The sequence below is a fragment of the Nuphar pumila genome, chromosome 2, assembly GCF_984573655.1.
Source record: "Nuphar pumila chromosome 2, dmNupPumi1.hap1.1, whole genome shotgun sequence".
NCBI classification, from domain to species: Eukaryota; Viridiplantae; Streptophyta; class Magnoliopsida; order Nymphaeales; family Nymphaeaceae; genus Nuphar; species Nuphar pumila.
Window position 1 is genome coordinate 105,726,893 of NC_143250.1, and position 27,957 is coordinate 105,754,849.

The window sequence follows — 27,957 nt, forward strand, 5'->3', positions numbered from 1 at the left end:
TTTTTAAAAATAAATGCATAAGTGCAATTGCGTAATGACTATATTGGGCAATAAAGATGCTCACAAATTAAACATACATAGAGTCACCATATAATGCCTTATTGTGCACAACACAAAATAGATATTGAAGAGTCCTTTATGAAGTGATAGCCTCTTATTCTTGTCCTGTTACCGGTGGCTTCTTTTTGCTTAGGGTGTGCTCTCCATAAAAATAAAAGAAAAAGCCCCAAAGAGACAAGACCAATGAAATGGCTTTCTCACTACTGAACTTCTCATGATATAAAAACACTGCCAACACTTCGGTTATAGGAACTAAAACAGTAATGAGAATGCCACTGAATAGAGATGAAACACAAAAGATGATACCAATTGTGCCTATGGAGTTCAGCTGCAACACGATTGCTGTACATGCGATTAATGTGTAATACTTGGTCTCTCCAAGTCCAAATTCACTTGCTTCTCTTGGGATAACCTGGAAAACAAAAACCATGTTAGAAAATAATGACTATGAGCCAATGGGTATTATACTACCATATCTCTCTATGTATATATAGACAGAGAGAGAAATGCTACGCTGCTCCGGGAGCACATACTCCCACGTATTAGAAATCATAGGTGTAGGTTGCATCTTCTCAATCAGACCTTATAGATGTACTTAACATAGTTTATTTGATAGGAATCATGTTTTTATCATGCTTTTTGGACAACAAAATTGGTTTTTTTAAGTCATGAAATTTTCATAAGCGTTGTGAGCCGTTGAATTTTAAAGATCTTAAAAAACCTACATGTATACCATAATCACATTAACAAAAACTTGTTTTTCACTAAATAATGATTATAGTTCATATCTATAGGGTTTGATAAATAAAAAAAGTTGATAATTTTGAAAATTTAAAGCTTCTATTAGGTGGTAGTAGGTCCTCCTCAAAATCATTACTAATATATATATATATATATATATATATATATATATATATATATATATATATATATATGTGTGTGTGTGTGTGTGTGTGTGTGTGTGTTGTAATGTCAAAACCATTTGACTCGGTGTGATCCCGACTAGATGAACTTCGCAAGAGTAATATCAAGAGAAACCAATAATTGTCCCACATGCACACAAACACCTTTTTTTAGAGAAAATAAAATTTTCTTAGAAAGACAGTAACTAAGTCAGTACATGCCCAAAGGCATAAGTTTCATGCCATTAGCTTTCAGCTAAGAAGACAAAGATATCAAAGCTGAATAGAAAAAACACCTGAACCAGTCATTTAGAGTTTACCATAAGCATTTCAACTCCGATCCTCTTAGGACGGCATCCCTTTTTAGAGCTCTCTGGCACAAGATTGATAGGGGGCATGGATGAAGCAGAAATAGAACTCGACTGAACGTCATGCTTTGAACCGCCAATTATGTTTGAATGTACAAGCAGCACTTTGGATCACCGATCAGGTAACAAAACCCGATCGATGAGAGGTAGAGTCATGTTCAACTGAATGACAAATCGTTAGCTTTGATCTAGCAGACACATTCTTACGTGGAGAGTGGCAAAAACCAAGAGGAAGGTATGGTCGGTGTGAAGGGCCAATCGTATCTCATTTTTATTCCCAAGGAAAGAGGCAGCAATGATATACCAAATTTTAGATCATTTTCCCTCCTAAACACCACCTTTAAATTTCTCACTAAAACTCTGGGCAACCGTTTAAAGGTTCTTACCTTCAGTGATATCCCCCACTCGATGTGCTTTTCGCCCTGGTAGGCATTTACATGATTGTGTATTAGTCTGTTGGAAAAAATGTTGCAGAAAAAATATGGTCTACGTCGTTAGCCATGACAATGGGTACAAAATTCAAAATGGAAGGGTGGATTAGAGCTGTTTCGGAGACCATATTTGCTGTTTCGGATTTATCTAATTTTCTGCAACATAATTAACATTAGGGTGACATCTCGTTCCCTACAAATGTAATGTAATGTAATGTTATAATCAGTTTTAATGATACTACAGTGTTGATAATTCAACGCATATTCAAAGAAAAGAAGATGAGAAGAGAAGGCAAAGAACACGCAATGTAAAGTGGTTCAGTCATTTAGACCTAAGTCCACTGGAGAACACGGCTCAATTACCCTTTATTATCATCGGAATGAAATACATATAGAGGTAGATCTTCAAATTATGGCAACAGGATAAACAATAATCCTAACAATTGAATCTTCAAATGGAAGGGGCGATAACAACTTCTGGTAATAAATGGTAAGGGTAAGCATGATCCAGTGCTCAAGGATATCGTTATCCTTATCACTCCCCCTCAAGCTGAGGAGTGAATGCATCATGAGTTCCAAGCTTGTTTAGAACTTTATATAGAATATCCTTGGGCACAATCTTAATAATTAAAGATATCTACAAGTTGATCTGTGCTGGCTATGAACGGTGTAGAGATTTCATTGCTTTGAACTTTATCTCTAATAAAATGACAATCTATTTCAATGTGCTTGGTTCTTTCATAAAACATGGAATTTGCGGCTATATGTATAACTGCCTGATTTTCACAGTACATAAGCATAGGCGTTTGAATTTTGAATCTCATTTCTCCAATAAGTGCCTTAGGCCATGTTAGTTCACATGCTATGGTTGCCATGGCTTTATATTCTGCCTTTGCACTTTAGCGGGAGACAACCCTCTGTTTTTTACTTTTCCAGGCTACCAAATTGCCACCTACAAATATGCAATAACCATTGGTAGATTTTCTATCGAGCACACTTCCTGCCCAATCAGCGTTCGTGTATCCACAAGCATTTATGTTTTCATTTCTTTTGAACCAAATACCACGTCCTGGGGCTTTTTTTAAATATTGTAAAATACGATCAATGGCTTCTTTATGAATCTTCTACAGATTATGCATGAATTTTCTAACTTCTCCCACAACATATGTAATGTTCGGACGAGTGACGATCAAGTAAATAAGTTTACCCACAAGCTTTTGATATTGCTTAATGTCTTGAATTGGCTCTGATTCTACTTTTTCAAGTTTGTGATTCACTTCCATAGGTGTGTCAACTGGTTTGACGCCAGGTTTTTCAGTCTCTGCCAACAAATCAATAGTGTATTTCCTTTGAGAAAGATATAAGCCCTTTTTTGAATGTCCAATTTCAATACCAAGAAAATATCTCAATTTTCCCAAATCCTTGATGTCAAAAACCTTGTGTAAGTATTTTTTGACGTTATCTATATCAACTTTCTTATCACCTATCACAATTATGTCATCGACATATACCAGAATAATAGTAGTGCATTTCATCATTCTTCTAATAAAAAGAGAGTTATCAAAAGCACACCTTTTGAAGTCCTTTTCTTCCAAGGCTTGACTTAATTTGGCACACATGCTCTGGGTGATTGTTTGAGCCCATAGATAGACTTTTGAAGCTTGCAGGCAACACTAGAATCGTTCCAACTAGGATGTCCATGTGAAACTTTCATAAAAACTTCTTTAGTAAGATCTCCCTGCAGAAATGCATTCTTAACATCCAATTGAAACAGATTCCAATTCTTATTACACGCAACAAACAATAATATTATGAGAGAATTCATCTTGGCTATAGGCTCAAAAGTCTCAATATAATCAATTCATTCAGTTTGAGGGTATCCTTTCACGATCAACCTCGCTTTAAATCTCTCCACAGATCCATCACTTTTATACTTGACCTTGTACACCCATTTACACCCAATGATTTTTTTATCTTTGAGTTTTGACACCACTTTCCATGTACCATTTTTTTCTAAGACTTCTAGTTCCTCCTTCATAGCATCACACCATAGTTTGTTTTTGCAGACTTCATCAAAAGAGGTAGGTTCATGATGATCCAAGATTTTGGCAAGATACAAAACATATCCTTTTGAGCTTTGATCATATTGAATTTGTTTTTCAATAGGATATGTAGCAACACTATAGGTAATGAAATCTCGCAATCTATTGGGCACACATGTAGTTTTTTCAGACCGACGAAGAACTATGTCTTCTTCACCCTGACCTGGGACACTTGGAGGTTCTGAGTTAACAGGAATAGAATTGGTCAAGTTTTGTATATTGTTATATAAACATGTACTATCTAGGGTGACATTAGGCAAAATGAGATCTTGTGTGGATCGTTGTTCCCCCTTACCAGTATTCTCAAAGTATACCTTGTTTTCATCAAAAGAGACATCTCGAGATACATAAAATTTGTGGCTTTTGGTATCATAACATTGATACCCTTTTTGAGATGGTGAATAACCAAGAAAAACACATTTGATAGCTCTTCGTTCAAGTTTGTTTCTTAACGCTGGATGCTTCCAAACATATGCCAAACAACCAAACATTTTCAAGTGGAGAAGAGTGTATTTTCTTACTTTGAGAATTTCAATGGGTGACTTAAATTCCAACTTACAGGTGGGAAGATTATTTGTAATATAGCTTGCAGTGCTAACTGCATCACTCCAGAACTTTTCTGGGACATTCATTTAAAAAAGCAATGCCCTAGTGATTTCAAGCAAATGTCGATTTTTTCTTTCAACCACACTGTTTTGCTGAGGAGTTCCAACACATGAGGTTTTGTGTTCCATACCATTTTTGATACAAAAATTAACAAATCTATCATTAATATACTCAACCCCATTATCGACTCTTAGAGTTTTGATTTTGCAATTGTATTGTGTTTGAATCATCATATAAAAACTCATGAATTTATCAAAAACTTCATCTTTGGTTTTGAGAAAATATACCCAAGTGACTGGTGAAATCATCCATGAAGGTCAAATAGTATTTATAGCCATTGTGTGACACCATCGGGGAAGGTCCCTAGACATTTGAATGCACAATATCAAATTTTTGTGATGAGACTCTCTCGGAGGAAGGAAAAGGTAAACAAGTCATTTTAGCAAACTGACATGTCTCACATTTATTGCAATCAAAACTTAAGCTTGGCTTTAATTATTTTAAAACTTTGCTGGAGGGATGACCTAACCTGATGTGCCATATCCTTCCCTCATCATCTAGTCGAGCCACCAAATCTTTTGTAAAAAACCTCTTTAACAAAACCGTCAGAGGGGATAAGCGTTAAGAAAAAATGATGAACGAGAGGGGAAAGGCGGTTTCCCCATTTGGGCAATTGCATTCCCCATAAGAAGGATCGGGGATGAGGATAAACCTCACCTCATGAGGGGGGGGGGGTGAGGCTTATCCTCACCCGCCCCTCCCCCTCACTCGAGCAAGAGGAAACAGAGAGTGAGAAAGGAGGGCGTACCGGCGACGGTGGCGGCAAGGTGAGGATCCTCCTCCTTTTCCTTATTTTCTTCTTCCTTATCTTCTTCTTCCGAGGGTCGGTCTGGGTGCGACCCAGACCGAACCGGGTTGGTCTGGGTCGTGCCCAGACTGAGTCTGTATTAAAAAAAATGTGTGGTCAGTTCAGCCTGGGTGCGACCCAGGCCGAACCGAGTTGGTCTGGGTCGCACCGAGACTGAGATAGATCCAAATAAAAAAAGGATTTGTTGGTTGAACCGGTTTAGGTCAAACTGATTTAAACCAAATCGGGTCTAGCTGAACCAATTTATATGGGTCGGTTCAGACCAGACCGATTTGAACTGAACCGGTTCAGACCTACCCGGTTCATGAGGAATCGGTCCAGACCGAATCGGGTCTGAGCTGAATCGGTTTGGATAAACCCGAGTCAGGTCGAACTGGTTCAGTCTAACTAGATCTGGGTTCTTAGTTCGAATCTAGTTTGATCCGGACCTATTCTGGATCCAGACTGATTGCTCTGGATCTGATTGGATCACTCCTAGATCCATATCAAAACTGGGTCTAGATGAGACTGTTCTGGATCCAGTCAGATAGTTTTAGCTCTAGTCAGAGTGTATGGATCCAATCAGATTGTTTTGGATCCAGTTAGATTATCCTGGATCCAGTCATACTATTCTAGATCCAGACAGAATGTTCTGGATCCAGTCAGACCATTTTGGATCCAGTCAGATAGTTCTGGACCTAGATAAGTAATGGATCTGGATCTAGTTGAACTGTATTAGATCCACATCATAGATGGTTTTGGATTGGATAATTATAGAATTATATAAAAATCTAAAATTATCATAATACCCTTTTGGGTACCCAAGATCTATTTCGGTAAAATGGACATAACTTTGCACCCTGAACTCAGAATTGAGTGAGGTTTGGTGCATTGGACTCATATCAAAGAGATAAATCTACTTATCCATTAGTTTTGGTTAAATTAGTGACAAAAAATCAAGGTTTCATGAGTCAATTTGGAAGGGGTATTTTGATACTTCTACAAGAAGTTTTGTGCATTAATACAAATATGTTGGTGTAATGACCAGATCCTATTGTTAGAGCACCTTGAGTCTCGATTGTGGTGAAAGCACATTGTTTGCACTTGAGGTAAGGGATATTATAAGTAATTTTAGATGTGAATAAATATTTTTATATTGTATGTTATTGTAATGTTGTGAATGAATATGAGTAGCATGATAGCCTTCAAGTGAGATCATGACATGCATAAAAAATTTTATGCTTGACATTCTGAGTTGAATTCATAGACATGTTGTGGAATGCATGTTAGTTGTGATTTATCATGCATGTTAGAAAGAGACTAGATTTGTGAACGTATGTCTATATGGTTATTAATATCATGCATTGTGATAAGATTATGTTTAGATTGGAATCTCATTTATTCTATTAATGTTGTATGAATTAATATTTTGATATCAGCATGTAGGACCCCTTAAATCCTGGAAGTGGCAACCTGTGGCAAGGGCTACTTGGTTCGCGACTAGAGTACAACCACCATGGTGAGTGGGCCACAAGTGACTTAATGATGTAGATACACTACATCATTGTATGCTTAGTGAGAGATGTTTGTGAGTCCTAAAGTCAGCATGAAATTTAAGAATGAGATTCATTATGATTAGTTCACAATATCACTCATGAGAGAATAAGTGAATTACGAGTTTGAGAATGTAGTTCAATGTATTGAACTTAGTCATGACTTAGGGTTACACTCATACGGGGTTTGAGACTCTAGAGGACCATGGATGGTTGATAACCTTCATGGTTAGGATATAGCATGAATCATACCGAGATTGAGAGCTTGACCTCTCAGATAGCTACCGACAGGATCCTTGTGGTGGTTCACTATAGTGCATGGTGGTTCGGGGGCCACTGAGTGTATATGATTCATTGTTTGGCCAACATGTAGAATTGGGGTGCTCTACGGGGTTGCTACGCCCATAGACGACTATGATCGATATAGTCGACCTAGTGATAGTTATTTTGAAAGAGTGTTGAGAAAGTTAATGGGGGTAATTAAAATATACCAACTTATGTGATGTGTTAAAAACTAAACTAAGACTAGGGGCTTAGAGCGCACTACAGTTGTAAGTTTAAGTGTTTATTTGCTTATAATTATTCTTTACTGAGTTGTAGACTCATCCCCATGTTTAATTACAATTGTAAGTTGCAGCCACACTAGCATAGACAGAACTTGATCAGCTTCTTGTTCTTCAGCAGAGCCTTTGGTAGATTTTATTTTTATGTCATTGAATAATATGTAATTGTTTTTCCTTTGTTATGAATGTTGTACATTGTAAAGAAAGAGTTGACTCTGAGAATAAAAAAAAAATTAGCCACGTTTTCTCTGTGTGAACCTTGAACTATTTCCCTCTGGGAAGTAATATCAACCAAACTCGAACTCTTGAGGTCCCAGATCAGGGTATTACAACTTTATTCATTTTATCAAGAATGTAAATGCCTCAAGATTACATTCCTCTACCAATCGTCCTCCCCATCACCTTGTCCTGAAATAACACTTCAGTAGGGGTAAAGGTAAAATAACAATTTAAGGATTTTGTAATTTTACTAATAGATAGCAGATTAGACGTTAATGTCGGCATGTATAGAGCTTTGTACTTTTGATCAAAAAAGTCAATTTGTCCTATACATTCGACATTCATAAGATATGCATTTGCTGCAGAGACTGGATTAGAATTAGCATTAGGATTAATGTTTGTTAGACATGATTCTTGCCCTGTCATATGCTCAGAAGCACCAGAGTTGATAATCTAGGTTTGATTGTTAGAAGGATAATTAGCAAAACATGAGCGAGATTATTAAATATACCTGATTCCTTGCTTGCAAGAGCAACCATATTGTTTTTTGCAAAACTTTAAAGTATCTACATTTTCCTTATTTAGTTCCAACTTTGCTATACTCGTTTGTTGTTTGTGTAACAACCCAATCTGGGACCTTGGGAGTCTGAGTTTGGTTGGTATTACTTCATAGAGAAAAAGAGTACAAAGTTCACACATAGAAACATGGCTAAAAAAAAATCATTATCTTTCAATAACTCACTTTCTTACACAATGTTCATCATTCATAACAACAAAAAAATGACAAATACATTATTGTTCAATCACATGAAAGTAAAATCTACCAAATATTCTGCCGAAGAAAAAGCCGATCAAGTTCGATCTGTGCTAGTATGCCTTGCACCTACAGTTGTAATTAAATAAGGGGTGAGTCTACAACCTAGTAAGAAATAATTATAAGTAAATAAACATTTAAACTTACAACTATAGTGGGCTCTAAGCCCCTAGTCTGAGTTTAGTTTTCGACACACCACACAAGTTTATATATTTTAATTACCCCCATTCACTCTCTTAAACATTCTCTCACACCCACTAATCTTAGGTCGGTTATACCAGTCATAGCCGTCTATGGGCATAACAACTCGCGTAGAACACAACAATTATACATATTGGCCAAACAATAAACCATACACTCTCAATGGTCCCCAGACCACCAGGCACTGTAGTGAAACAAAAAGGGGACCCCACTGGTAGCTAGTCGAATGGCCACGCTTAATCTCAATCTCAGTATGGTTTATGCTACATCCTAACCAAGATGGTTCTTAACATTTCATGGTACTCTAGAGTCCCCAAACATTATGTGAGTGTAACCCTAAGTCATAGGCTAAGTTCAACACATAAACCCACATTCTCAAACTCGTATTTTACTCATTTTTTCCCAAGTGACATCATAAAATGATCACGATAGATCTCATTCTTAAATCTCATGATAACATTAGGACACACACACTTATCTCACATCAAGTATGCAATGATGTAGGATCTTCATATCGTTAAATCATCATGACCCACTCTCCATGGTGGTTGCACTCTTGCCGCGAACCAGGTAACCCTTACCACAAATTGTCACTTTCGAGATTTAAGGGGTTATGAATGTTAATCTCAATATATTCATGCATACAACATGAATAGAATAAATGAGACTCTAATCTAAATATAATTTCATCACAATGCATACTATTATTAATTACACTAACATGCTATCACAAGCATAATATCTTTCTAATATGCATGACATATCACAATTAACTTGAATATCACAACTTATATGTGTATGCACTCATCTCAGAATATCATGCATAGTTATTCAAAGCATATCATGTTCTCACTCAAAAGTTATCATGGTAATTCATGACATTACAATAACATGCAACATAAAAAGGTTTATTCACATCTTAAATTATGTATAATATCTCTTATCTCAAATATGAATATTGTGCTCTAGTTACAATCGAGTCTCAAGGTGCTCTGACAGTGGAATCCAGTCATTACATAAGCATCTTCATATTAATGCACAAAACCTCTTATATTCTAACAAAATTACCAAAATACTCCTCTCGAATTGACTCATGAGATCTTAATTTTTATATCACTGATTTGACTAAAACTAGAGAATAGGCAGATTACCTTCTGTGATACAATTCCAACGCACCAAACATGACTCAATTATGAGTTCAGAGTGCGAAGTTATGTCCATTTTACCAAAATGGATCCTAAGTACCCATAAGGTTATTTTGGTTAGTTTAGATTTATTCTAAAAATTCAAAAATGAACATAACTCGATCCAGATCCACTTATGATTTAGATCCAAAACTGATTGTTTAGATCCAGACCCATAACTCATCTGGATCCAAAATTGTCTGATTGGATCCAGAATAATCTGACTGGGTTTAGACCCAGTTCTGATCTAGATCTAGAACTAAACCAATTCTGATCTGGATTCAGAACTAATCTGAACCAGATCCAATTCTGTTCTTTATCCAAAACAGTCGGTCTGGATTCAGACTCAGATCTCTTTGGATCCAGTTCTATTTGGATCTATCCATATTGACTGGATCCAAATTTGGTCTAGTCTAGATCCAATCAAAATGGATCTGAGACTTTGTCAGACCGAACCAGTTTGATCCAAATCGGTTTGGTTCAGACTGGTTCGGTCTGAACTGACTCAACCTAAACCAGTTCGGCCAGAATCAGCCTTTTTTTTTATTCAGTCTGGGTGCGACCCAGACTGGCAGGTTCGGTTTAGGTTGTGCCCAGACTGATGCAGTTTGGTCCATGGTCACACCTTAACCGAGCTGGTTCCCTTTAAAAGAAAGAAGAATGTGGAAGGGCTCTGCCCCTTCCATCTTCTTCATTGCAGAGGGGGGGGGGGGGCTCTGAGTCGACCCTCCCCCTTCCATTCCACAACAAAAAGGGTTGGTCGTCGGCCCCCCCCTCTCTCTCTCTCTCTCTCTCTCTCTCTCTCTCTTTCTCTCTCTTTTGTAGCTCACTGGCAGCCATGGCTGCCAGTTCTCTTTGCCCGAAAAAGAAATAGAAACAAGAAGAAGGAGAGGAGCCTTACCTTGTCAGCGTCAGCCAAATTCCGGTAAGCCCTTAATTTTTTTCTCTCCCTCGCTCTCTGCTGCTTCCTCTCTCCCTCTGTCGTTCGCTTGATACAAGGTGGAGGGGCCTCATGCAGGGTGAGAATAAGCCTCACCCCTCTCACGGATTATGGAGGGTGAGGTTTATCCTCACCCCCTTCGTTTTACCGAAGAGGCGGTTCCCTCAAATAGGAAACCATCTCTCTTTTTTTTTATCGTTAATCCCCTCTGACGAAATCATCAGAGGGGGTTTACAATTCTACCCTCCTTAAAAGAAGATTTATCTCGAATCTTACCTAAAAATAATTATGAAAATTGCTCACGAATGTCTGATTCACGCTCATATATAGCCTCATTTTTGTTGTGATGACTCCATCTAACTAATACAAGAGACATTTCTTTGTTTCTCAGTTTTTGCACTTTCGCATCCAAAATCTCTATAGGTTTTTCACTCATGCTTAAGTCATCTTGTATTTCTAAAACTGACTTAACTGCATCCAGTATATGGGAGGGATCAGGCACATACTTCTGCAACATAGATACGTGAAATACGTTGTGAATTCGAGACAAGGAAGGTGGCAAAGCCAGTTTGTATGCCATATGACCAACTCTCACAAGTATCTCAAAAGGTTTAATATATTTTGCATTCAATTTTTCTCTTCGATCAAAACACATCACTCCCTTAAAAGGATATATCTTCAAAAATATATGATCACCTTGCTCAAATTCTAACTCATGACGTCTTTGGTCTGCATAAATTTTTTGTCGACTTTGTGTTGCCAAAAGACGCTTTCGAATAAATCTCACCTGGTCTGCCATCCGCTTCGCCAAATCAGGCCCTAACAATCTTTTTTCTCCAACCTCATCTCAACATAAGGGTGTTCAACACCATCGACCATACAATGCCTTAAATGGAGCCATGTCTATACTTGCCTAAAAACTATTGTTGTAGGCAAACTCCATTAAAGGTAGAATGTCATTCCATAGGTCACTGTACTCTAAAGTACATGCCTGTAGCATGTCTTCCAGGGTCTGAATGGTTCGCTTCGACTGTCAATCTGACTGGGGGTGAAATGTCGTGCTCATTTTTAATTTCATCCCCATAACTTATTGAAAACTCTTTCAGAATCCTGATGTAAACTTCGAGTCTCTATCTGAAACAATCGAATCAGGTACTCTATGAAGTTTGACAATCTCTTTGATGAACAATTGGGTCAACTGATCACAAAAGTGAGTTGTCTTATAAGACAAAAAATGAGCTGACTTAGTTAGCCTATCTATGATCACCCATACTGAATCCAACCTATTCTTGGTTCTTGAAAGTCTTAAGACGAAGTCTATAGTGATATCTACCCATTTCCATTCAGGTATAGGGAGTGGTTGTAGTAATCCAACGGGTCGTTGGTGTTCAATCTTCACTTGCTGGCACACGAGACACTTGCTTACAAACTCAGCAATATCGCTTTTCATATCACTCTACCAAAACGTATCTTTCAAGTCTCTATACATTTTAGTGTTGCCAGAGTGAATGGCATATCTTGAGTGGTATGTCTCTCCCAATAATTGATGTCTGAGTTGATTATCCTTAGGAATGCACACTCTATTACAAAATTTGAGAAGTTCTTGATCATCAACTTTGAAGTCTGACTCCTCACTTTCTGAAATCTTCTACCTCACTTGGGCCATCTCTAGATCTAAGGGTTGATTTTCCTCAATTTGCTTCCACAAATCGGATGTCAATGTGGTTTGCATAAATAATAATCGACCTGATAAGCATTGAGCTTCTGCTTTCTTATGTGCGATCGAAAAAAAATAAATTCCAATCTATGAGTCTAGCTAATGCTCCTAACTTTTTGTTAAGAGCATTAGTGACTACATTCGCTTTTCTTGGATAATATTTTAGCTCAAAATCATAATCTTTTAAAAATTTCAGCCATCTCCTCTGCCTCAAATTCAAATCCCTTTGCGAAAACAAATATTTAAGGCTTTGGTGGTTGGTAAAAACTTTAAATTGTTTACCATATAAGTAGTGTCTCCATATCTTAAGGGCGAAAACAACGGTTGTCAGCCTCAAGTCATGCATCAGATAGTTGACTTCATGAGTGTTGAGTTGGCGAGATGCATAAGTTATCACTTTACCGTGCTGCATCAAAACGCAACCCAATCATTTATGAGAGGCATCACTATAAATAGTGAAACCTTTGGATCCAGAAGGTAAGACCAACACGAGAGCAATGGTCAAACACTTTTTTATCTCCTGAAAACTCCACTCATACTTATCATTTTACTCAAACTTTACGTCTTTCTTAGTGAGCTTTGTCATTGGAGCTGTCAACAGAGAAAACCCTTCCACAAATCGCCGGTAGTGTCTAGCCAATCCCAAGAAACTATGAATTCTGGTAGGATTTTTAGATCTAGACCAATTGGTGACTGCTTCAATCTTTATAGGGTCTACCATGATTTCATCTTTAGAAACAATATGTCCAAGGAAGGACACTTATTCCAACCAAAAGGCATACTTAGAGAATTTGGAGTAGAGTTGATGTTCTCTTAGGGTCTGCAGGGCTATCCTTAGGTGTTCTTCATGCTGCTCCCTCGTGGTGGTATAAATGAGGATGTCATCAACAAATACCACCATGAACTTATCTAAATATGGTCGGAAAACCCTATTCATCAATCCATGAAGGTTGTCGGTGCATTAGTTATATGAAAATGCATGACTAAAAATTCATAATGGTCATATCTTGATCTGAACGTCGTTTTAGCCACATCTTCTTTCTTAATCTTCAGTTGATGATGACCTGATCTTAGATCCAACTTCAAGAAACATGTAGCTCCTTAAAGTTGATCGAACAAATCATCAATCTACGATAATAAATATTTATTCTTGATGGTCACTGTATTCAGTTGTCAATCATTTATACACATTCGCAATTATCCATCCTTATTCTTGCTCCAAAAGAATTGGAGCACCCTAAGGAGATACTGACGGTCAAATAAAACCTTTTTCTAATAATTCCTGTAATTTCCCCTTGAGTTTCTTAAGTTTCGCAGGTCTCATTCGATAGGGAAACTTTGAAATGGGCAAAATAAGATCAACTTGAAACTCAATTTCTTGATCGAGAGGGAGGCCTAGAAGTTCTTCCAAAAAAATATCAGCATATTCACAAACTATGTCCACATCAGATATGGTGAGGTCTTCTCTCTCTATAGTCTTTATGTATGCCAGAAATCCCATGCATCCTTCTTGAATGTATTTGTTGGCCTTTAGGCATGATATGATTATTGAATTTGGTAATTTCCTAACACCTTGATATATGAAAGTTAAAGTCTGAAGGGTTTGAAAACTGACACACTTTTTTTCTACAATCAATGGTGGCATCATGGTTCAACAATCAATCAATGTCAAGAACAACATCTATATCTTTGAAATCGAGTTGCAATAAGTTTACTGAGAACTCATGGTTTTCTATATTCATTATACAATTGTTATATACCGTGTCAACAATGGTAGACTTGACTATAAGTATTTCTATCAAGTAAGAAACATTCAATCGAGAAGGTGCAACGAGCAATTGTTTCCCAAAAGTTATGGTGGTAAAACTATGTGTAGCTCTAGAGTCAAACAATACATGTGCTAGAATACCAAAAATAGAGAGTATACCTTCTACCACTTCAGGACTAGCAAGAGCTTCCTAAAGAGCAGTTGCATAAGCGCGACCTGGTACCATGGGCTTTTGCTTCGGGGGTGCACTGCTTCTCCGATCCGGTTATGGGCAGTCATTGGCATTATGATTCATCTGCTATTAGTTGAAGCACCTGACATTCTTTAGGTCACATTTACCCTCGTGCCTCTGAAAACCATAAGTCCTGCATGCGTTGATCGACTGAGCTGACTTCTGAATCTTTTGTCTTTTTGCTTTTTGGACTCCCACATTCTTGACTTGCTTATTTTGATTCTAACCAAGGGTTTGACCTCCAAATTTCCTCTTGTGCTTCTGCTGGAATCTTCCTTTATACTGAAATTTTATTTGAGAGGATTTTACCATATCGCTACCATTATGCTTGACCTTATCTTTGTTCTTGGGCTTCTCTTTCTCCTGGGGCTTCTCTTTCATCCTCAATTTCCAAAATTCGTACCTTAAGACGTAGTCCATGAGCCGACTATACTTCTTTATCTGTTGTGGCCCTACCAACCTCAGAATTTTGGGTCTCAACCCCTTATCAAATTACCTGCACTTCTTTTTCTCATTCGCCACCAAGGACTTGGAAAAATGAGAAAGAGACTTAAAGCAAGTTGTATACTGGGCTACACTCATATCGCTCTGCTTTAGCTTCATGAATTCTTCTTTCCTTTTTACCCTCTAGCACTTCAGAAAGAATTGCCTGTAGAATTTCCTCACAAAGATAGACCAAGGCAAATATGTATCCCGCTCCAAGATATCTCTAATGGACCTCCACCAATGCCATGCATTTCTAGTCAAATTTGACACAACTATCCATACCCTTTGATCTTCTACACATTGAATGGCATCTAAAGCCTTTTCCATATGCATGAACTAATTCTCTGCTACAACACCATCAAGAGTGTTGTTGAAAAGTGAAGGTTGCATGTTCTTGAACATTTTCGCCCATGAGGTGATGCCAGAAATAATCATTTGGGGTTGATTTTGTTAAGCTTGAGTCATTTGCAAAAGCTCATATAGAATGCAGTTCATGGTATACTCTGACGATATCTTTGTGCTTTCTCCTACGGCACTTTCCATTGGCCATCGTTGAGGGATCTCCATACCCTCTTCTCCACCTTCATGTGGAGCATGCCTCTCAGGAGTACGAAGAGATGAACATGCTCTATGAACTTGCGCACCTTTCGAGGTGAAGGATGATGAAGACACCATTCAAGATGGTCCAGCAAGGTGCTCTCCATCTCCAATTGCTGTGTCGACTCGACCTATCTCTCGCCTAGCGGACAAAGTGTCCTTAGATAGATAGGACATTCTCCTACGAGTGGCCATGCATGCTGCATTGAAATTATCACGTAAATAACTTATCCTTATTTGCATTATTTGTAATTGCACGAGATTTTATCACAAACAACAATTATGACACTCATATAGGAAAATATTTATTTTATTCTTCATTTCATTACATGAAAAGGAAATATAACTAGCAAGCAAAAAGAAAAACACTGCAAGACAAAAGATAATCAAATTAAACTAAATAAGCTAAGTATTCCTAAATGCTTCGTTATATCATTCTTTAATCCATCTAAAGCTTGGTTCTCTCCCTGAACTCCTTTGCGTTTGCTAGAGGTGAGTTGTAGGAAGAGCATTCAGGTCATATTGGGCCAAGCAAGAGTGTAGGTCGGTAAAGCAGCAGTATAGGTAGGTGAGACAAGAGTATAGGTAGGTGAGGCAGGATCATCAGTGGGATCTTCATCCTTGCCTCCTTTCTACGAACTATCCGATGTTGTCCATCTCTGCCCTAATCCAGGGACGCTTCCATTTGGTTCAGCAGCTTGCCATGCTGCTTCAGCTGCCTGAATTGCCGCCCTTCTAGTTTCTTTAGAAAGAAACTCTTCAACTGGATGTGAAGCTCATCGATTGGCTACACTCATTGCAGTTGCATAACTAGATCAGGACATATATCGTCCTCATGCACTAGCCATATGAGACCCTCCCCGAGACATAAAGTTTGCGCTAAGAGATGCTCTCTTTGCGACTCCTCCTTGAGCTACCACCCAATCTATCGTCATCTGACCACGTACTGATCAAGATCTCTAAGGGTAGGACTGGTGAGTTCCTCTCTTGTAAGACTGTGTTTGTTGCCCCCGAGTAGTGTCAATATAGTCTTGTCGGTAAGCATCTCTCTCCTCGATAATGATATAAATTGATGGGGTCATGGTGTCAGATCTTTAACTATTTGAGTCATGCTTACCATGACTCCAGTCGTCATCACCATTGCAGCGACAAACTCCTCTCTTCCTACAACAGGTGGCTTTGAATGATCTTGTTCTATAGGGTCTTCATGATTGTTGTGCTCGCTAGCCATTTCCTAATCACAAAACAACCTAATTACTAACGTGTTTTTATCGAGCAGAGACTTATATCATATGCTATGTCATTGAACTTGTTATGAATGATGAATTTCTTTGTGTGAATCTGAATCTGATATCATTTTGTAATACCCCAATCTGGGACCTTGGGAGTTCGAGTTCGATTGGTATTATTTCTCAGAGGAAAAAAGTATAGAGTTCACACATAGAAACATGGCTAATTTTTTTTTTATTATCATTCAATAACTCACTTTCTTATATAATATTTATCATTCATAACAAAAGAAAATAATAAATACATTATTGTTCAATAACATGAAAATAAAATCTATCAAATACTCTATCGAAGAAGAAGTCGATCAAGTTCGGTCTGTGCTAGTATGCCTAGCACGTACAGTTATAATTAAATAGAGGAGTGAGTCTACAACCCAGTAAGAAATAATTATAAGTAAATAAATATTTAAACTTATAACTATAGTGGGCTCTAAGCCCCTAGTATGAGTTTAGTTTTTGATACACCATACAAGTTTGTATATTTTAATTACCCCCATTCACTCTCTTAAACACTCTGTCACACCCACTAATCCTAGGTCGGCTATACTAGTTATAGATGTCTATGAGTGTAGCAACATGTGTAGAACACCTTAATTCTACATGTTACCCAGACAATGAACCATACACTCCTAGTAGTCCACAGACCACCAGGCACTGCAGTGAAAGAAAAAAGAGACTCCACCGGTAGCTAGCCGAGAGGTCAGGCTCAATCTCAATCTTGGTATGGTTTATACTACATCCTAACCATGATGGTTCTCAACCTTTCATGGTTCTCTAGAGTCTCCAAACACTGTGTGAGTGTAACCCTAAGTCATAAGATAAGTTTATCATATAGACTCACATTCTCAAACTCATATTTCACTCGTTCTCTCCCAAGTGATATCGTGAAATGATCACGACAGATCTCATTCTTAAATCTCATGATGACATTAGGACTCACACTAAGCACACAACGATGTAGGGTCTCCACATCGTTAAATCATCGGTGACTCACTCTCCATAGTGGCTGCACTCTGGCCACGAACCAGGTAGCCCTTACCATAGGTCGCCACTTCCTGGATTTAAAGAGTTATGCATGTTAATCTCAATATATCCATGCATACAACATGAATAGAATAAATGAGACTATAATCTAAATGCAATCTCATCACAATGCATATTATTATCAATTACAATAACATGCTATCACAAATATACTATCTTTCTAATATGCATGACATACAATAATTAACATGAATATCATAACTCATATGTGTATACAATTATCTCATAATATCATGCATGGTTATTTAAAGCATATCATGTTCTCACTCAAAAGTTATCATGCTAATTCACGACATTACAATAACATGCAACATAAAAAGGTTTATTCATATCTAAAATTACTTATAATATCCCTTACCTCAAATGTGAATATTGTGCTCTAGTTACAATTGAGTCTTAAGGTACTCTGACAGTAGAATTTGGTCATTACGTAAGTATTTTTTTATTAATGCATAAAACCTCTTATATTTTAACAAAATTAGCAAAATACCTCTCCTGAATTGAGTCATAAGACCTCAATTTTTGTATACCTGATTTGACTAAAACTAGTGGACAAGCAAATTTCTCTCTACAATATGAGTCCAACGTACTAAACCTCACTCAATTCTGAGTTTGAAGTGAGAAGCTATATCCATTTTATCAAAATAGATCTTAGGTACTCATAAGGGTATTTTGGACATTTTAGATTTATTCTTAAAATTCAAAAATGAACATAATTCTATCCAGATTGACTGTTTAGATCCAAACCCATAACTCATCTGGATCCAGAATTGTTTGACTGGATCCCGACCCAATTTTGATCTCGATCCAAAATTGGTCTGAACCAGATTTAGTTCTGTTCTGGATCCAAAACAGTTAGTCTAGATCCAAACTCAGATCTCTTTAGATCTATCCAAACTGACTGGATCTAGATTTGGTCTAGTCTTGATCCAATCAAAATGGATTTGAGACTTTGTCAGACTGAACCAGATCGGTCTGACTAGGTTCAGTTCAGACTAGTTCGGTCTGAACTGACTCAACTTAATAATCTTTGACGAGAATCGATTTTATCTGAACCAGTTTGGCCAAAAAAAATTTTGTTGGCTCGGTTTGAGTCTGGGTGCGACCCAGAATAACTCGGTTCGGTCTGGGTCCCAAGCAGGCCAAACTGAGCTTTTTTTTTTGTTGATTCGGTCAGGGTCACACACAAACTGACCCGGTTTGGTCTGGGTCACACCCGAACTAAGTTGGTCCCCTTTAAAAGAAAGAAGAACGTGGAAGGCGCTCTTCCCCTTTCGTCTTCTTCATTGCAAAGGGAGACAGCCTCTGAGCCGACCCTTCCCTTCCATTCTACAGCAGAGGGGGATGGTCGTCAGCCACCGACACCCGCCGACCGACCCTCTATCTCTCTCTCTCTCTCCCATGCAATCCCTCTTTTTTTTTTTTGTAGCTCATCGGCAGCCATGGCTTTCGGTTCCTTTTGCCCAAAAAAGAAACAAAAGCAAGAAGAAGAAGAAGGAGAGGAGCCTTACCTTGTCAGCGCCAACCGGATTTCGGTAAGCCCTCAATTTTTTTTCTCTCCCTCGCTCTCTGTCGCTTCCTCTCTCCCTCTGTTGTTCGCTTGATGCGAGGTGGAGGGGTTGTGTGAGGGCTTTTATACCCCTCACACAGTGTAAGGATAAGCCCCACCCCTCCCATGGATTATGGGGGGTGAGGTTTATCCTCACCCCCTTCGGTTTACCGAAGAGGCGGTTCCCCCAAATGGGAACCGTCTCTCATTTTTTTTTTAACGCTGATCCCCTTAGGCGAAATCGTTGGTGTGGGTTTATAGTTTTCCTTTGAAGTTATTTGGTCATTTATTGAGTTTCCTACAACATTTTTTGGAGAAGTTATCTCTCTTGCAAAACATGTAGAACAATTTTTTTTCTTTGGATTTTTGAGATTCAGTGTTCTTAGTGAATTTTTGTTGCTCTTTATCATAATTAGCAACAAGGGCAGCTCTGTTTTCATCGATTTCTTTATTCTTTGTATTTATAACTTTTTGGTGTAATTCTTCATGCATGTCTACTGTAGCACAGGCTACACTTAGAGATGGCAATTCAGAAGACTATAAGATCTGACTTCTTAGTTATTCATATGTTGGTCCCAATCCAGCAAGCATTTGAAAGAGTTTTTCTTGGTCTCTTTATTTTTTGAAAGAAATAGCATCTGTAATAGGCAGAATATAAGAATCAAACTCATCCCACATGCCTCTCAAGTGCCCTAGATATTCGCTGAAAGGCATTTCTTCAAGCTTTAAGTTATGAATATCTTGAGCCAATTGATAGCTTTTTGCCATGTTATATTGTTGTCCATACAGATCTCTGGCTGCATCCCAAATGGCTTTAGCATAATCGAGAATTAAAAAACCTTTGGAGATGCGTAGCTCTATAGAATTTAAGAGCCATGCCATAACCATATGATCACTCAACTCCCATTCCTCGAAGTGGAGATCAGTTTCTTCAGGCTTGGGTTTCTTTCCTATAACATGTCTCAATTTGGATTTGTTGCTGAGAACAAGAGTGGCAAATTTAGCCCAAGCTATGTAATTATACTCATTCAATAGGACAGTAGTGATTTTGAGAGAAGAATTGATTCGCTCTTCCGAGATAATTGAACCAGTAGAGAAATCGGCAGTCTGACTATTGTTCGTCATGGCAAGTAGTATGCATAACACAACCTCATCATCTACAACAGACAAATGATGGTGGATGCACAGTACAACGTCAAATCAGAGAGCAACATCTGCAGTAGAAGGGTAGGTTGGCACAACAAGGGCCTAAGAACAGTACGGTCGCGATGTCAGATTAGTGGGCAATGTCTGCAGCAGACAGTGAGTAGAATGCTTGGAATAATAATTTGAGCGCAGAAACACGGCATGCAACCGACGTTCCAGCAGACGCTTTAGCAAAAGCAATTGTATCTCTGCATCAGCAAGCGAGGCACGATGCCTCAACGACGCTGATACCATGTTGAGATAATTCAATGCATATTCAAAGAAAAGAAGATGAGAAGTGTGTTAGGAATAAATTAAACTTGAACAATGTTTCTAGAATTATTGAACTTGTACAAGCTTCTAAGAGTCTTCTAGAATTATTGAGCATATACAAGCTTCTAAGAGTCTTCTAGAATTATTGTGTATGTACAAGTTTATAAGAGTCTTCTAGAGTTATTAAGTAGGTACAAGTTTCTAAGAGTCTTTTGGAGTCTCAATACATCTAGAAAGATTTTACTAGTGCTATAAAAGCCTAGTTTAAGGGTCATTGTATGAATCCAAAGTGTGAAGAGTTTTTTTGAGTAAAAAGTATTAAAAGTCATTCTCCATTATCGTTCTTTACTTTTTCTATCCATTCTATATTTTATTTTATTTAAATTGGTATCAGAGCTTTGTTTGATTAAAATGAACAACTTGATTCCTCTTCCTTTCGCCCCTCAATTAGCCAAAGAAAATTACGGCAATTAGAGTATCCAAATGAAAGCTATTCTTGGATCTCAAGAATTGTGCGAGATAGTCGAAAAGGCTATGTTGAAGTTGAAAATAAAGAAAAAAAGTCACAGGCTCAAAGAGAGAGTTAAAAAGTGTCGGGAAAGAAAGATAAGAGAGCTCTTGTAGTAATCTACCAATGAGTAACCTCAAATGAAGCCGCTTTTGAGAAGATTGTGTGTGCTACTTCCTTAAAGCAAGCATGGGAGATTTTAGAAAGTTCATTTAAAGGAGGTGAAAAGGTAAAAAGGGTTCATTTGCAAATTCTTCGAGAAGAGTTTGAAGGTTTGCATAAAACGGAGTCGGAATCAGTTTCTAATTATTGTTCACGAGTATTGTCTATAGTTAACCAATTAAAAAAATGGTGAAACTATGGATGATGTTCGTGTCATTGAGAAAATTTTTTGTTCTTTGGATTCAAAATTTGACTACATTATGGTAGCCATTGAAGAATCAAATGACTTGAATACCATGACCATTGATGAACTTACGGGCTCATTGCAAGCTCATGAAGAAAGGCTAATAAAAAAGAAGAAAGAAGGAGTTTTGGATCAAGCACTCCAGTCAAAATTGTCTCTAAATGAGAAGAAGGAGAATTTCAAAAATCAAAGAGGTCGTGGAAGAAGTGAAAGCTTTAGAGGAAGCGACTCATATGCTCATGGAAGAGGCGATTATTCAAGCAAGGAGAATGGCTTGAATCAAAATCAAAATTTCAAAGGCTTGCAAAGAGGAAGAGGTCATGGAAATCAAAGAGGGAGAGGTCGTAGCTATTTTGAATGCTATAATTGCCACAAACCTGGTCATATAGCAAGTGAATGTTGATACAAGAAGGAAGAAAAACATGATGCTCATTTGGTGTATGAAAACAAAAATCAAGAGCAAAATCATGACACTTTGTTGCTTGTGTCTCATGGTGGAGATCTTGATGATGTCTGGTACATAGATAGTGGTGCTAGCAAGCATATGACAAGTAACAAAAATTTATTTTCTAAGTTGTTTGAATCTAATTATTGTGAAGTTAAAGTAGGAGATGGAAAGGCTTACAAAGTTAGTGGTGTTGGTGAAATGGAGTTCAAAACAAAGTCAGGAAAAATGGAGAAAATGTCTGAAGTTTATTTCGTTCCTGGTTTGAAAAATAATTTGCTCAATGTGGAGCATCTTTTGAAGAAGGCATACAACATTCATTTTCATGACATGTCTTGCTACTTCTCAAGGAAAAAACAAGTTATTGCAAGGGTTGGAGTTGCTTTAAATAATCTTTTTTCACTCACTTTTCAAAATAAAAATATGTCTTGTTTTACTAGTATTGATAATGGAGTTTTTAAGCTATGGTATGATAGATATGGACACTTGAATTATAGAAATTTGAAGCTTCTCTCAAAGAAGATGATGGTCAAAGGCTTGCCTCAAATTGATCATCTTAATGAAGTTTGTGAAGCATGCCAACTCGGAAAGCAACACAAAAATCCATTTCCTCTTCAACCATCATGGCGTGCAACAAGACCTTTGGAGCTTATTCATTCAAATCTTTGTGGTCCGATGATGGTGACATCTTTGAGAGGTAATCGTTATTTTATCTCTTTTATTGATGATTACTCACGAAAAGTTTGGGTGTATTGTGTCAAAGAAAAATCTAAACCTTTTCAGAAATTCAAAGACTTCAAGGCGAAAGTTGAAACATTTACTAGGATGAAAATCAATACTTTGCGGACTGAACGCGGAGGTGAATATTTTTTAAATGAGTTTGAAAAATATTGCAAGAACAATGGTATTCGGCATGAAATGACGGTCCGACATACACCACAACAAAATGGTGTGTGTGAAAGAAAGAATCAGACAATTATGGAGATGGCCAAATGCATTCTTAAGAAGAAGAAGTTGTCAAGAAAATTTTGGGCAGATTTTTTTCTTATACAGTTTATCTTATTAACATATCACCAACAAAAAGCTTGGAAAATTGCACACTACATAAAGCATGGTATGGTTTAAACGTAGTGTTCACCATCTTAAGGTATTCGGGAGTGTGGCTTATGCGCATGTTCCAGATGCTCTGAGAAACAAGTTGGATGATAAATCAGAGAAGTGTATTTTCATAGGCTACAATGAAAAAAGCAAGGCTTACAAGCTGTACAACTCGGTGATAAAGAAGATTGTGATCAGTCGAGATGTTCAATTTGATGAAAATCCATATTTGAAGACTTGGAGGTTGAAAAAAAAAATTGTCTATCTTTCCTTTTGAGTTTGAAGAAGAAGAGAATGATCCAGCATTTGAAAATAATGAAAATGGTGCCCAAGCAGAAAATTCTTCTGCTTCCCCATTTTCCTCATCGAGCAGCCCTATAAGAAAAATGAGAACCATCCAAGAATTATATGACATCACAGAAGAAGTTAGTCAGAATGATGCCATATTTTTTGCCTTCTTTGCAGGTGAAGATCCAATTTCTTTTGATGATGCATGTCAAGAAGAAAAATGGAGGAGAGCCATGAAAGAAGAAATTGGTTTAATTAAAAACAATGATACATGGGAGCTTATAGATTTACCACCACATAAAAGTTCTATTGGAGTAAAGTGGGTGTACAAGACAAAGATGAATCCAGATGGCTCTATCAACAAGCACAAGGCAAGGCTGGTAGCAAAAGGGTACAAGCAAAAAGAAGGAGAAGATTTTACAGAGGTATTTGCTCCTGTTTCAAGACTTGAGACTGTTCGTTTAATTATTTCTATTGTTGCTCAGAATATTTTGAAGCTTTTTCAAATGGATGTAAAATCTACATTATTGAATGGTGTTCTTAATGAAGAAGCCTATATTGACCAACCATCTGGGTTTGTCAAGGAAAGAGAAGAGAAGAAAGTGTACAAATTGAAGAAAGTTTTGTACGGGTTGAAGCAATCACCCAAAGCATAGTATAGCCACATCAATTCATATTTTAAAAAATGTGGATTTTAGAAATGTCCATATGATTATACTCTCTACATCAAAGTCAATTCGAAAGGAAGATTCATTGTTGTAAGTCTTTATGTTGATGATCTAATTTTCACAGAGAATGATGTGCAGATGTTGAATGAGTTCAAGAACTCAATGATGACGGAGTTTGAGATGACAGATTTAGGTGAATTGCATCATTTTCTTAGTATTGAAGTTTATCAAACCAAGAAAGAAATTTTTATTTCACAGAAGAGCTATGCAAAAGAGATCTTAAAGAAGTTCAAGATGGAGAATGCTAATCCAGTTTCAACTCCATGCATTTCAAGTTTGAAGCTATCTAAAGAAGGTGAAGGAAAACCTGTCAATTCCACTATGTTCAGAAGTTTGGTTGAAAATCTAATGTATCTTACATCCACAAGGCCTGACATTATGTATGTTGTCAGTTTGGTGAGTAGATTCATGGAAAAGCCATATTCAAGTCATTGAGAAGCTGCAAAAAAAATTCTAAGATATGTGAAAGGAACTATCGATTATGGAATTTTTTATGAAACTAATGTTACAGTCAACCTTATTGGTTATACTGATAGTGACTTAGCAGGGAGTGTTGATGATAGCAGAAGTACTTCAGGTTATGTATTTAATCTTGGAAGTAGAGCAATTTTGTGGAGCTCAAAGAAACAACCAATTGATGCACTTTCTACTACGGAAGCAAAATATACTGTTGCATCTTTTGCAGGTTGTCAGTTAATCTGGTTGCGTGGAATTTTGGAGAGTTTGAAGCAGAAGCAAAATAAGCTAATAACTCTTTTCTGTGACAACAACTCAACTATCTTAGTTGCGAAAGATCCAGTTCTTCATGGAAGGACCAAACACATTTGAATTCAGTATCATTTTTTGAGAAAACTTGTGAATGAAGGTGATGTTCATGTGGAGTACTGCAGAACGAAAGATCAGATGGCAGATATTTTCACGAAGCCACTAAGTGGACAAGTCTTCAAGAGAAATGCAGAAAGATTGGGCGTAAGGAGCAAGTTTAATTTAGAAGAAGCATTGTTGGGAATAAATTAAACTTGAACAATATTTCTAGAATTATTGAGCATGTACAAGCTTCTAAGAGTCTTCTAGAATTATTGAGCATATACAAGCTTCTAAGAGTCTTCTAGAATTATTGTGTATGTACAAGTTTCTAAGAGTCTTCTAGAATTATTAAGTAGGTACAAGTTTCTAAGAGCCTTTTGGAATCTCAATACATCTAGAAAGGTCTTGCTAGTGCTATAAAAGCCTAGTCTAAGAGTCATTGTATGAATCTGAAATGTGAAGAGTCTTTTTTAGTAAAAAGTATTAGAAGTCATTCTTCATCATCGTTCTCCACTTTTTCTCTCCATTCTATATTTTATTCTCTTCAAAGTAAATGCAGAGAACACGCAATGTAAAGTGGTTCAGTCATTTAGACCTACGTCCACTGGAGAACACTGCTCAGTTACCCTTTATTATCACCAGAATGAAATACATATAGAGGTAGATCCTCAAATTATGGCAACAAGATAAACAATAATCCTAACAACCGAATCCTCAATAGGAAGGGGGGATAACAACTTCTGGTAATAAATGGTAAGGGTAAGTATGATCCGGTGCTCAAGGATGTCGTTATCCTTATCATACTGTTTACTCTCAAAAAGAAAAAGATTGGCAAAATAAGCTAATGGCAAGAGCCATGAGAGACGGTATGGCGTGTGTACACCGTCATACTTGTGTGTTTATCTAACGTTATTCCTTTTGTATTAATGTTAACCCCAGCTTGCCAAACAAAAAAGAGAGTATTTAATTGATTTAAATGACCAAAACTTCTTAAAAGTAAAGCCAAATAATTGGTGTAGGCTGCACTGTCAAATCAGACCTTATTGATGCATTCAGCATAGTTTGTGTAATAGAAATCATGCTTTGGATCTTGGTTTTTCAACATAAAACGAAGATTTTTTAAGTCATGAAATTTTGGTACATTGTGGGCTGTTGATTTTTGAAGATCTTAAAAAAAGTAAATATACATCCAAAACTTGTTTTTTTCTAAAAAATGCAAGTCGATCTTGTCTATAAGGTCTGATCGACAAAAATCACAACACAAGAATGATGAGAATTAATGGCTTCTAATAGATACGTGTGCATATTCTGTTGGTTAAGAGGTTGTTAAGGTATTGATTTTCATGACATGCACAAGAACGGTAGGTTGAGTAGACTCTATGGTGCCAATTCAGGCCCATCATAGAGATGAAAGTTGTTAATTTCTTTGAGAAACCATAACAAATGGCAAGTTTCTGATGATCCATACTTTACCTCGAAATCTTTGTTCACCAGCATAGGAACTGTGCAAAAAGCAGTGGCAGTAAACGACATCACCATTTGCATTTCCAATACAAACGTATATGTTATCTTCTGCTTGGCCCTCCTATAAATCAACTCCAATAGTGGCGAAGTAAACCCGTACAGCAAAGCTGCTCCAAGCGTTAAAAAGAAACCCAGGTAATACTTGAAATTGGTGACGTTATTTGGTCTGTCATTGTTAGCATGGAGTCCTAACACTACTGAACCAATGGTAAGCAAGACCACTGCATTTACTGAGAAAGAATTGAACCTGTGCCTCACAATTACGAATGCAAACACTGCAGTGAAAGCCAGTTGTGTAGATACCAGTATAGATGAAGTAGAGACTGGCATGTATGACAGCCCGAAGGAGTACATGAAGCTGTCAAGCCCGGATACCACCCCGACGAAAGCGGACGCCACGGCCACCCTTGGAGTGATGAGGCAAATTGGAGTTCCGCACTGTTGAGATCGGCGCCGATGAGCGTATGATATGAGAAGAGGCACGAGTATCACCGGCCAACCTCCAGCCTGGAGCCAACTCGAAAACCATTTGCGATTTCCCCCTTCTAAGAAATAGAGCCTCTGTAACAGAGGGCCTGCAATACCACCTACTGCTACAAACAAAGTGTTCACAAGGAGAAACCAGTTCATGTGTCTGCGATGAGTAACTTCTGTTGTGGGCAATTGGCCTTGTTCAACATCCATTTTTTGATGCAGATCGAAGTTATGTTTGAGATGAAGAACAGTTTTTGATATGGATGATAATAGATTACGCACGGAAAGAAGCAGTGGTCTTTATTTCTGGCATGAGTATTATTTATACATTTGGAAGAAAGCAAGGTGGTTGTGATGCAAAATGTGACAAATCGTGGATATGTTGAAGACTGACTGGTAGTTTCGTAGAATTGTTGGTTGCACCTCAACTGCTTTTACCTCTACTTTTTTTGTCGGTATCATCGTCGATATCATCTTAAAAAATAGTGCAGAGTAAAAGGAAATGAGTAGGGAGGTAGGTAACACTTAATAACAATCAGTGGAGTTGATTTTTAAGAGCATCATTAGCTCTATTTCTTGATTTTTAATCCTTGTCGTTTTCTTTTTCTTTTGAAATAATTCAGACTAGAATTTTTTTTCCGACAATGATCTTAATATCATTGAGACACTTGAGCTGCACTCTGGATTTGATTTCCCATTCGTTTTTCGTAGCCGGTTTGGATATAGCCGTGTTAATCATGATGTATCTT

The 27,957-nt window shown here is 37.5% G+C and overlaps 1 protein-coding gene across 1 annotated transcript; it reads right to left on the reverse strand.

Annotated features, from left to right (window-relative positions):
* LOC149846565 (purine permease 3-like) lies at window positions 1-27,494 on the reverse strand. Its single transcript, XM_089998071.1, has 2 exons — window positions 26,684-27,494; window positions 1-472 (listed from the first exon to the last, which is right to left on the reverse strand). The coding sequence occupies exons 1-2, from the start codon at window positions 27,416-27,418 to the stop codon at window positions 155-157; spliced, it is 1,053 nt and encodes a 350-aa protein (XP_089854197.1). The 5' UTR covers window positions 27,419-27,494; the 3' UTR covers window positions 1-154.
* Window positions 27,495-27,957: the final 463 nt, after the last annotated feature.